General features: G+C 41.4%; 1 protein-coding gene across 1 annotated transcript; it reads left to right on the forward strand.

Moving 5' to 3' along the window:
• The first annotated feature begins 1,342 nt into the window (after positions 1-1,342).
• POLR1F (RNA polymerase I subunit F) lies at positions 1,343-5,186 on the forward strand. Its single transcript, XM_068152475.1, has 4 exons — positions 1,343-1,596; positions 1,838-1,979; positions 3,036-3,244; positions 4,517-5,186. The coding sequence occupies exons 1-4, from the start codon at positions 1,379-1,381 to the stop codon at positions 4,911-4,913; spliced, it is 966 nt and encodes a 321-aa protein (XP_068008576.1). The 5' UTR covers positions 1,343-1,378; the 3' UTR covers positions 4,914-5,186.
• Positions 5,187-12,384: the final 7,198 nt, after the last annotated feature.

The following is a 12,384-nucleotide window of genomic DNA, read 5'->3' on the forward strand; positions in this document are numbered from 1 at the left end:
TGGGAGGGGTTGGTCTCTTCTCCCAGGCAACCAGCAGCAGAACAAGGGGACACAGTCTCAAGCTGCGCCAGGGGAAGTTTAGGCTCGAGGTGAGGAGGAAGTTCTTCACCGAGCGAGTCATTCGGCATTGGAACGGGTTGCCCCAGGAGGTGGTTGAGTCATCGACCCTGGAGGCGTTCAAGGGGAGATTGGACATGGCACTTGGTGCCATGGGGTCTGTGTTGATAGGTTGGACTCGATGATCCTCGAGGTCCTTTCCAACCTAAGTTACACTGTTACTGTGCTCAAAGCACCAGTTCTTGGGAGCATTCACTGGCACCACTCATTTTGCAGTATATGAGTAGCCACTCTGTATCTGGACCTACTGACAGACTCCTGTTAAAGAACAAACAAAACCACCTCAAACCCTAGGGTTCTACCTCAAAACTCTTACTCTATGAATCACCTCAAGTAGCAACCTAGCAGCACAGTAATCTCCATATAGCAGTGCTTGTATCAGTGTAGTGTACTTTTTTTTTTTGTGGGTTTAGGTCTCAACACAGCCAGAAGTAGAAATGGGAATGCATTCAACTGAATACATCCTGATCCTTCGTAGGTGTGACTTTGCGAAAGCTCTTGTATAGCCCTGAAAACTTCACCTCGGGACCCCCTGGCACTTCTGGGAGCAATCCCACAAGGGTGCCTATTTAGTGCTAAATAAATGGAAATGCCACTTCTGGTCTAAATTTTTCGATTCCAGGGTGAAAGAAGGAAAACAATTACTTTTTTAACACCTGCACATACAAAACTTGTGTGATGAAGTGTCTTCTCTTAATCATTTCTCTTTTATTTTCCATAATAGTGTCTTTTTGTTCAGTCCAAACTAATTCTATTTTTCATTGGTGTAAGTGGCAGTGCCACTTCTTCATAACAAGCTTCGCGCTGACCATGTACAATCTGAAGAGACATTAAATGGTGTGAACTGAGGAGATAATTCATTGGTGCTACCGCAGCCCACCCCACCTGTCCGGGTCTGTGGCAAGAGACGACAGAACGCCACAGCTGGTGAGCAGGCACCGGGAAGCCGCAGACCCGGTGAGCCCCAAGACCTGGGGGGCTGTGATAATGAAACAACAAACGCGGTTGCTCGGGGAGACGTCTCTGCCTGCCCCAGCCCCGCTACAGCAAGACCGGGCAGCACTGCGCAACCTCCGACCCGCAGCCGCCGGCACAAGGACGTCCGCGCTGCCACCACTCGGAAGTGCATCACTGCGCGCGGCCGGGGCCCTGCCAGTCCGCGCTCCCCTCCAGCGGCGCGTGGTGCGTGACGCCATCGCCGCGCGCCTCGCAGGCGGCCTGTGCTGGCTGCCGTGTGGCGCTGCCTGTGCGCGCCCGCAGCATGGCCGTGGCCAAGGAGCTTCCGCCGCTCGCCCCGGCGCTGCCCGCCGCCTCGATCCCCTCCTTCGCCGTGGCCCGCAGCCTGGTGGGACACCGCTACTCGTGCCTGGTGGTGGCGCCGCACCGCAGGCACATCGCGCTGCCGCCGCGCTACCTGGGCCGCAAGCGCACCGGCATCCGCGCCCAGCTCGACGAGGAGCTCCTGCGCTACTCGGAGAGGTGCGGTCGGGAAGGGAGTTCTGCTGGGGTCCTCTGGGGATGGGTAGGGGCCTCAGCCAGTCTGAAGGCCCAAGCCACTGCCTGGGCCAGCCGCCGCCCCGGCGAGATAGGTTGGACTCGATGATCCTCGAGGTCCTTTCCAACCTAAGTGATACTGTGATACTGTGAGATCCTACCGCCTTGTGGCGGCTGGCATCGTCCAAACAGCTAACGATTTCCCCCTCCCCTCTTCTCTTTCCAGCCTTCAGGGTGTGCCAGTGGCTTATGACAACATCAGAGTGGTGGGTGAGCTCGGGGACATTTACGATGACCAAGAATTCATCCACCTGAACATTGAGGCGGACTTCATTATCTTCAGCCCCAAGAAAGGGAGGAAATTGGTGGTATGTTAATGCGTTGATTTTTTTACAGGGCTTTACATTTTTTTGGCTAAGTAATCAAAGTTTGGCTCATCTCCATCATCAACAGAGGTCTGGGGCTGAGGTGGAGTTACATTGTAGTTTGTGGTAGTGTTTTATAAGTGCTTGAATAGTTTACAGTAGTTCATTAGCAGTTTGTAGTAGTACTTTGTATTTTCAGCTATACATCTCTATGTTTGGAATTTATATGTTAGTAAAATGTAAGGACCATGCATCATTAAATACCATGTATTTTTTATATCATATTGATGCTTCATTATAAAGAGCAGTTAATTCTCAGACAGATGTGTTTATTCTTATTTAATAGCAGGAATGTTCAGGATGTTCTCATGAGTTTATTTCCTTTAGATAAAAGATCAGTACATCGAGTTGAAGCCTGCCTTTCAGTAAAAGGAAATGTATGGCTTATGGAACAGCTTTGTTCTTACATTAGTAGTTGTGGGAAAAATAAGAGAGTTGGCTTCTATTTGTTGTTGTGCCATACTTTTTGCAGTATAGCTTGTGTCTTTCTTGATGTGACTAAGAAAGGAATGTGTCCTCTTGCTTGGAAGGGAAGGGGAAAACCCTCAGTGGTTTTCATTCATCTTTAGGGAAAACAAAAGTGAATAATGTCTGACACTCAATTGTGTTAGAAACCCACTAAACATATTTAAAAGCTTTTTGTGTATCAGCTGTATCTGTAGCTGCTAAGCAGTGCTGACATTTTAGGCAAGTAAATCAGATATCAAATGGCTTTAAAGCAAAAGTTGAGTGAGGAGAGAATTATCTGTTCACTGTGGCTAAATCCAGTGCTTTGACTTTCTTTCTCTTGCAGATACAGGTTCAGTTCTGTTTTGGGGGGAATTGTACATGAAGAGTGTCTAAGAATATCTTTGATGGTAGTGAAGAAGAGTTCACTTACTTGCTAGTAAACTGACTTCATAACTTGTGCATAAACTCTTGTAAAATGTGTCCATATAGGGAAGTAAATATATTGTGTGTATTTAAAGGGATGATCTTTACTGTAGCTTCTTTTTCTAGGGTGTTATCAATAAAGTGGCCCCTAGTCACATTGGCTGCCTGATACATGGATGCTTCAATGCTTCTATCCCTAAACCTGAACAAATGTCAATTGTACAGTGGCAGGAGCTGGGGTTAAAAATAGGTGATGAACTGAAGTTTCAAGTATTGCACTTGGATTCTGATGCTGCTGGAGTGTTCTTTATTCGAGGAGGACTCACTAAAACCAGGTATTGTGCCCTACTAGAGAATATTTTAAACTATTTTACTGGGTTTGTTACAAGCTGAGTGATTTGAATGAACATCTTAAATCTTGAAGCTTTCCTGTTTTTACACAAACCTGTGTCTATAGAAAGCCTCTCTTAGTTATCTTAAACTAAGCTTTCCTGAATTGAGGTCTCATTTGAAAGTTTTCTCTGCAAGAATAAAAGTAAATTCATTTCAAGCTTTAAAAATCTCTGAGTGCACTGACCTATGAGCTGTTAACTGCATAAATACTGTGGCTGCACTAGTGGTCTATATGAATATGCATGGGCTTGTCAACGGAAGACACTTCTGTTCCTGAGTACTGCTTGCATTGGGGTTTGCACACACACCAATGCATGCACACACATCACATAACCACAAGTAGTTATATATATGGGCGACTTAAATGCTTACTGAAACATAAGAACATGAAAGAGGAAAGAAGAAAATGCATCACCCTCCTCCTTTCACATATGCCTCTAAATTTTTAGAGCAGCTTGATGAAAATCTTCATAGTGATACCTTTAAAAGAGTTCATTCAGATTTTGGGGGGTTTTAAATGGTCATTTGCTGAGCAATTTTTTTCTACCATGGTTTACATTTTTAATTAAAGGTACTGTGTGACTACTGACAAAATCATAACAGTTTTTTGTTCATTTTTTCTTCTCTGGAAGGATGCTCTGGATTGTTTCAGTGAACTTAAAATGAAACAAGGATTTTTTTTCCTCGGTGCCTCTGGGGACATCTCCATGGTTTTTACATGCATTCTTTCCATGTTTGTCTTCCTAGACATTTTCTTCAGTGCTCTCAGTTGCAAGGTACCTGCTTGGTACCTTGTTGGTTTTGGTGTTTTGTTGGGTTTTTCTACTTTTCTGATCTTTGTTTTAGCTCTATAGACTGCAGCAAGGTTAGTTGCTTGGGTAACCCAGCAGTGTGTCTGACACATGACTGAGCAGTCTGTTGCCTGTATGTTTGTGAATATCTTTTTTTGCACTGTGTGTAATTATGAATTAGAGATGAAGGAGTACAAGGAAAGAGGAAATATCAGAATGGTCTGTACAGCATTTTAAATAAGCTTAGGCTAAGAATTGAAAGAAAATCCTGATTCCGTGGTTAGAAGGAAGCTAGTAATATAATTACACTGGCTCTGTGATTTTCTGTAACTGGAGTGTCATGTTCTCAGTTTCTCACCTCTGTGTGATGTGCACTTAGGTGTATCTACCTCAGTTTATTTTGTCTTATTTATTTTTTTTCAGCATGAAGCCCAAAAAATCTGAGACTATCACTGGCAGTACAAATGGAGGTGAAATTCAAAACCTTGACCACCAGGCAAATGGTTGCAATAACTCTGAGAATGATAATGTCACAGAGGAGCCTGTAGGTGAGATGGGTGACCCTGGGAAGGAAAATGCAGAGGGACAAAATGGTGATGCTGCTACAGGATCATGTGATGATATAATCAAGAAGAAGAAGAAGAAGAAAAAGCATAAGCAAGAAGAACAGGAACATGTGTTGCCTACCAGTGACTCCAGTGGTTACCAAAGTGACCATAAAAAGTCAAAGAAAAAGAAAAGAAAGCACTGTGATGAAGTTGAAGAAAGTGAATTATCTCAGCTGTCACAAGAACCCAAAGCTAAAAAGAAAAGGGGCTAAAGCCTGAAGTGCCTTTCCTGGATAAGATTGAAGACATTTTCAATAAGCTTCTAATAAAATCCTCTTTTCAAAGTGCACATGTATATTTCTTTACTAAATAGTCTGCTTTGCTAGGTGGAACGGTGTTTATGTGCATATGTGCCCACAGAGGTTTAAAGGTAGGAGCTTTTAAAGAAGTGGTGGAAGAAATGGGATAGAAGCAATATCTGCCTGTCTTTATGTCCTGGAAAATAAGACATGGAACACCACTGGGAAGTAATTGCAGGAACACAAGCAACATGTCTGTATGTGCTTCTTGGTTCCACACATTGACCAGTGGCTGGTTGTGATCTTTCCTACTCTAATGCCATCCCTGCTGCTCAGTCTTGATTTCATGAAAGCAGGTTAGGCTTATCTTGTGGCTTCTGGGAGATAACATTTGAATTCCCAGAGGTTGAGAAGAGATTTATTTCATTTTATTGTAAGGGACTGTGAATGTCTGTGAATGAAACACTGAATGAAACCGCTTAAAGGTTAAGCAAACTGGAATGTCTCTGATCTTTCAAAACACCTTTTGCAGTACTCTAAGAAGAAACTCCGATCAGTTGATTTAGAGCAGGCGTGGAAGACAGGAAAAGATTAGTGCAAGCTAGAGTAATGAAGTACCACTTACAGGTTATGATACCAATGAGATAAAGGCAGATAAAGCAGTTAATGGGACATACTTAAAGCTCATCTTTATGCATCACTGGCTTCATAGGGTTGGTTGTGGGTTGTTTTTTTTAAGTTTCTGAAAAGTTTCTGATTGCAACACTTCTATACTATGAGGAGTTCTGGGAAGAACTAGTGTGACTTGGTTTAGGCAAAGTGTGAGGTAGGAGGCAATGATTATTTCAGTATTCATTTACCTGTTACAGGAAGACATAACCAACTCTTTGTAAGTGTTGTAAGTAAACAGCATATATGTAAAAACTTGCTGTTCATCCATTGTGTGAGAAAATGTTTTACCCTGGTGGCTATGCTGATGCTATTAGCTTGCTTTACTAGAGTTATATGCAGTGCCTAATAACATCCTTTCAGTTTAGACATACTCTGAAGTGTAGGAATACTTGGTTTAGGGCTCACTTTGTGCTATGTTAATGCCTTTTATGTATCTTTAGAGCCCCAGACTTGCCAGGAGAAATCGTACATTTCTATCTTGCAGGCTTGATGGCATGGCAGTACACTATAGGCTTTCTTGTTTTGCTCTGCAGTGTAATTGATCTTGAAAACAGTTTCTGCATGGTCCTGATGTGAACATCGATTGTCCCTGTTGTCTTTCTACAGGTGTCAATGATGACACTTGAACTACATGCAATTTCAGGAATACTGTGTCAGCTGCTCATTCTTCCTGTACTGTGACAGTAGCCCAGGAAGTCAGATACTTGCATGCTACAAGGGCAGCTGAAGGCAGCTTCCTGGTGTGTTAGGTGTTAACAGAGAGTAACACAAGAAGTCCCTCTCTAAACTGCTTAAAATTTAAATACATAGGACAGTTGAATGTTGGCACATGATTTACAGCCAGAAATTATCTCCCCCTTCTGTTTTTGCCTTTTTTTTTTTAATAGATTGGTGTAGAGGGAAGAAGTCAGGTGGATAGGTACGGAGGATATATCAGAGAGGATACATCAGATGGCAAGCGCAGATAGTTTTTTGTTGATGCCTGTGGGAAGAGAACGATGGAAGCAGTTGCTATTGCCTGTGAACCAAAGACTGTGGGATGTATATGGCTTCATGGATTAGTCCTTAATAATCATTGCAGCCCACTTCAGCAGACCCACTGTTGGTGACTGCAAGATGAGCCAAGTCCTACCAGTTTGTAGCACCAAGGGTTTACCTGGGTGTGTTACAGCTTTTTCATTAGTGTGGAGAGAAGAGAGACATTCAGGGAGGAAGAACTGGAGTTGCAACTAGTGAATCAAGTGACATAGTATAAATGCTTCTAGCACTTTGCTCTTTTTTTGCTTTTGCTGCTTTACTATTAACTTACAGAAAAACAATTGCCTACTGTAGTTTAAGAAACTATGCAAACTATATTTTTGAGGTTATCAACAACTTTTCTGAAAGCCTAAAGTAACCTTGACTCAGTTTTGGGCCTTGCTTAAAGCCAATGGCTGTTCTTGACACACAAGTCTTACCAGCACCCTCTGGTATAATTTTCTAAATTTTGTTTCTTGTCTTACTACAGAAGAGAGGATTTAAAAATCAATTAAATACAGGAGCCCTCAGTTTGTGATTGCAAAACGTTTTCTCCAGTGTTACAGAGATTATAACATGTCATGTTAAATTCTTGCTAGGTTGATACGCAAACAGGAGCTGTGCTTCCAATTAAGATTGTAGATTATATTGTCTGACAAAAACTACAAAGTAGTTCACTGTTTTCTGCTGGTTTTGCTGTCTTTAGAATGGAAAGAGTGAAGAGAAAAGAGCGAATAGAAAGGGGGGAAAAAAGTGCTTTTCACTGTTGGAACCAATATTGGCAGCCTCACAGCCGCACCGTTGCTGTAGCCACTTATTTTAGCTTTAGCTAAACATGGCAAGAACACTTGGATTTTCAGATGTGAATTGTCACTCTGTGACTTGAAATCACTTCTCTCTGTTTTGTTCTGTTCCCCCTTAAAGCAATTTTTTCTGATGCTTTTAAATTAACAAAGGAAAGAAACTGAGCTTGACACTTCCCATAAAAGCTAACTGTTGTAAGTACTTCGTATTCTTTGTTCCCCTGGACTACAAATGAAGAATTCTATTTACTTTTGAGTCGAGGAGAGATTTTTTGAGTATAGTGAACAAATGTTTCCAAAGTTTCCAGTGAGGCCAGGTGACTTGATGTTTGTTTGCACAGCCCTTTTGTTCCCTTTTTGTTTTGGTTTTTTTTTCCCCCAGAGTATATTCTAGCTACAATTCACTTCTGTCAAATAGCCAAGAGGAGGTTAGAAAGGAAAATTGTATTTTGTCTTGTAACTGCTGAGCGTTACACCAAGGTAACTATCAGGTGACCGAGAGAAAACATGCCTTTTGTTTTGTTTTGTTTTGTTCCCCCTCTGCTTTAGCATTAAATTGGCAACAAAACCAATATTCACTTCTGCCTGTAGTTGATAATATTTTGTCTGTATTACAAAAAAAATGCAGTTCCCCAGCTAAAGCAGGGACTGTTTCTTTGTAGTATTATAAATATTTTGATTCTGAAACCATGTTTCTCAGTGCATTGTACGCCTTTGGCAGAAGAGCAAGTCTCTTAGAAGGAAGTATTTTTAGCTTTCATTAAAGCAATTGTTTTGTACTGTGAAGCTTGCAGTGATCTGCAGTGCTAACTTCTGCTCTTTGTCTTTTCCTCACTTAGAAACAAGTGTTTTGCTTTTGATTTGGCCATGTTCTGCTGCTTAAAATATGCAGCCCTAACAGCCCAGTGGATGAGCTCTAGGGAAAGGATTTTTTCAAGGGCCTGAATGAACTAGCTGCCTTTTGTAAAACATGAGCCTTGATCAAATCTGCCTCTTTTTCCTTGGAAGTGTCCCAATCTGTGGATGTAAAGTGGAAAAAATAGACTTGAGTATCTCTGCAAATGTCTTGCTATGAGGGTTCAAGGTTGTCATGCGGCAAAGCACTTCAACATCACCAGTGAGGGACTGTAGGTACAAACACTGCTGCTTCTTGTCATAAAGGTTATGTAAAAGCTTGGTGAAGGATTCTTTCTTGCAGCATTTTTGTATGGAATGTTTCCAGTTCTATAAAACATATAATTTCATTTTCTGAGGACTTTTTTACTTTGGTGGTGTTAGGTTTTTTCCTTGTCTCTAAGCAAAAGCTATTCTGAAAATGGTATTTCTAGTGGTTAGGAAATCTTGAATACAGAGAGTTCCCAAGTTTTGTTTGAGCTTTTTTATTATTATTATTGCAATTCTATCTGGTTAGGGTTTGGTTTTTTCTTTACTGGAGCACACTTTGGATAGTGGTCTAAGAAAATTCAGAGAATTTGTGGAAAACTGACTAGGAGAGAAGGATTAAAGAAAAAGACTGGGGATTTCTTACATCCAGAGTACAAAGGGTAACATTTCAGTTTAAGGAAGCTCATGAAATGTTAAAATCTTCCCCAAGAGTAAAACTTGAGACTTCTCTTTAAAAGCATTTCTGTCTTCTCCCCACTAAACATTTTCAGTCCTCTCACAGTGCTCCTCTAGTTTATGACAGCGTGAAATAACATGTTTTAAATCTGCAATAGTCATTCCAGTTAGGTAAGTATTCTATTTTAGGTAACTGAATTACAAGGTTAGACAGAAACCTAAAGATGGTTTTCCTCCTGAATTCATATTCTGTTGAAATGAACTTTTTAAATGTGTCAGAAAATTATTCCAAGGAAACTCTCATCCACTCTGAATGTATGCTTTGTATGTCAAATCAACATAGAACTTGGAAAGCTCTGGTTTGCGGAGCTGTTCTACCTATTCTCATTCAATGCCACAGGGTGGAGTATTGCTTTTTCTGTCGGGCTTTTTCCCTACCTCTATCTAAAGAACTCAAGACTTCTCTGAACTGTTATTTGATGAGAGGAAGTTTCTGGTAAGCATTTTAACTTCAGAGCATTACTTTCTATTAGTGCCGTGCTACTGGAGCAATTTCAAAGTGCCTTGTCAAAAATGCAGAATGTTTTTGAGTGACAAAGTCCTCTGCTGCTCTTCTACCCTTGGGACTACATTCATAATGCTTCTTTTTAATGCAGTCAAGTGAGAGCCTGCACACTTACATCCTTCCCTCTTTTGTGACATAGCGAGGTACTTCTGTATTGAAATGGACTGTAAAAAGAAAACTTGTGTATTCAGAAAGGAAATGAACTAATAGGTAAATCTGATTATTTTTATTTAAGTGGTATTTTAACAGGTTGAAGTATCATGCACCAAAACAGAGAGGGCTGGTGAGCTAGCAGAAATATGTCTGGAAGAGGCAAACAGAATTTGTGTCTCTTCAGCATTTCAGCAGCAAAACCTTTGTGTATACACTAGCTGCTGTGACCATGTCAGTTTAGTAATTCTCTAGTTTTCATACATCTCAAAGTGCAGTTAAAACATGTCCATCCAGTCTTTCACTGTTCATGCATCTCTGCCTATTAAAACAGAAGATTCTCTTTGATAACATCTGTGCTTAAAGACTTTCATTCTGTCTTACTAAAAAGTGTCTCACTCCTGATATGTTTCATCTGTTCTTAGTCTTGAATGACCCATAATGTATTTTGGGGGGGGGGGAGGGGATCTTTCTAATATATCTTGCTGTATTAAGTCTTTAGTGCTAGCAAATTGGCAGTATTCACTTGGGTTCAAGTACAAAATTTAATCCAAGTACAAAATTTAATCCAAATTACTTTGGTTTTTTTTCCTCCCCCTTTGAATTCATAGAATTTTGTAATTGGTAAAACTTTGCACACAAATGGTAAGGAGAGCAATACTCCAACTAGTTCAATATAAATTAACAAACCATTTGTTAATATTGTAAAAGTGACAGTCAGTAAATTCTTAGCTTTGTGTGTTTTGTGCAATTTTTGTAGTATGATTCATAGTACTATGCAGCAATGCCAAGATGGGGAATAGAAGGACTTCTGCTAAGGGCCTGAAGTTAGGAGGGAATGATTAGGGGGTTACAGGAGAGTAAAACTTTGGTCTCAGTCTGGTCTTCATAGCGTATCAATCTGATCAGTATCAGAAGAAACGGTGTTATCCTAATATTTCATGCTAATCTAGACTGAATGTCCTACAGCATTATTTTGGCACTGTGCTAGTGGGCTGTCAGCTGTCTCCAGGGGCCCTGGTCAGAAGCAGAGGAAAGTCTTCTGCTGTGCCAGTACTGTAAAAGGAATAACATTCTTAGAAGATTAATACAGAGCTGGAGCACAGAGTGTTACTAGTTTTCGTAAAACAGACAGAAAAAGGGTTGCACTCTGAAAGGGAAGACTTAGGAAATGACTGATCTCAGGGAAGGATGTTTGTTGATCTGGAAACATCATTTAAGAAAGAATGATGAGCAAGTATCCAACTGTTTGGAAGTTATGAAGGGGCACTTATCCAAAATGCAAATCTATAGCTGAGCTTTTTCCAAGTACATTTAACTTTGTTTGGTCTGGGAATCTCATGAATCTGAATTGTGTTTTGAACTTATCAATACTGGTTTTGCTTAGGTTGAGTAGTGAATAAATGCTACCTAGAGAGCCTTTTTTACCCTGTATTGGTACTTTCTAGCTGAAACTAGTGAGAGAAGTAGTGCATCAATTTCTTTTCAAAAAACATATAAAGGCAAACCCCAACTATGGGGTGACAGCTACATCCTTGTATAGTTTCCTTGTGAGTCAAGTTTTGCTACCCATTTCTAAACTACATGGGGAGTAACAAGATTCATGTCTCTCTCCATCCCTTCCATCACCCCTCGTAAATCAGAGCACAATCAGCAATTCCAAACTGCTTACTGTGTGCCTACAGATATTGTAAGTGTTGCTTAACAAGAAGTCAAACAGCTACTCACAGTCACACACACTGTAGGTAATTTATGGCTCTGCCATGTGCTCAACTCGATAGATCTGTCTGTAGAGGATCAGGGGACTGTTGGGGCATACTGCTGCCCCCATCCAGCCTGAACTTCAGCTTTTTTATCCATGGGCTAGAGGTAATACACGTGAGCCCCATCTCAGTTCAAAGAGTGATTGCAGCTGGAGGAATGTACACTACCAAAGAACTGCATATATTCCTGATTGGTTCAAGTTCTGAAATAATAATCATAAGAAGAATAAGAATAATATGAATTTAAAACCTTAAAACTGTCATGAATTTGGAGGAGAATTTGCCCTTTGACATCCTTCTTCATATCACCCTGAACATGTATTTCTCAGTAACATAAATGGCATTTCATCATTTTCCAGTCATTAGTAGTGACTCCTGAGGAAGGAGAGGACTGCTGGATGAGATAAACCTAATTGTTAACAATTGTGAGAATTTTAAGGAAGGTTCTTACCTAGACTAGGCCAAGGGCAGGTATTCAGGGCAGCCACAGGGTACTACATGGGTACTACAGGGTACTTCGAACACAAGCCCTATGAGGAGAGACTGAGGGAGCTGGGGCTGCTTAGCCTGGAGAGGAGGAGACTCAGGGGTGACCTTATTGCTCTCTACAACTACCTGAAGGGGGGTTGTAAACAGGCAGAGGTTGGTCTCTTCTCCCAGGCAGCCAGCACCAGAGCAAGAGGACACAGTCTCAGGCTGCGCCAGGGGAAGTTCAGGCTGGAGGTCAGGAGGAAGTTTTACACAGAGAGAGTGATTGCCCATTGGAATGGACTGCCCGGGGAGGTGGTGGAGTCGCTGTCACTGGAGGTGTTCAGGAGGAGACTTGACAGGGTGCTTGGTTGCATGGGTTAGTTGATTAGGTGGTGTTGGATGATAGGTTGGACACGATGATCTTGAAGGTCTCTTCCAACCTG

Source organism: Melanerpes formicivorus, unplaced genomic scaffold (genome assembly GCF_026170545.1).
Source record: "Melanerpes formicivorus ecotype bairdi unplaced genomic scaffold, bMelFor1.0.p_v2 SCAF_23, whole genome shotgun sequence".
In the NCBI taxonomy this organism is placed as follows: Eukaryota; Metazoa; Chordata; class Aves; order Piciformes; family Picidae; genus Melanerpes; species Melanerpes formicivorus.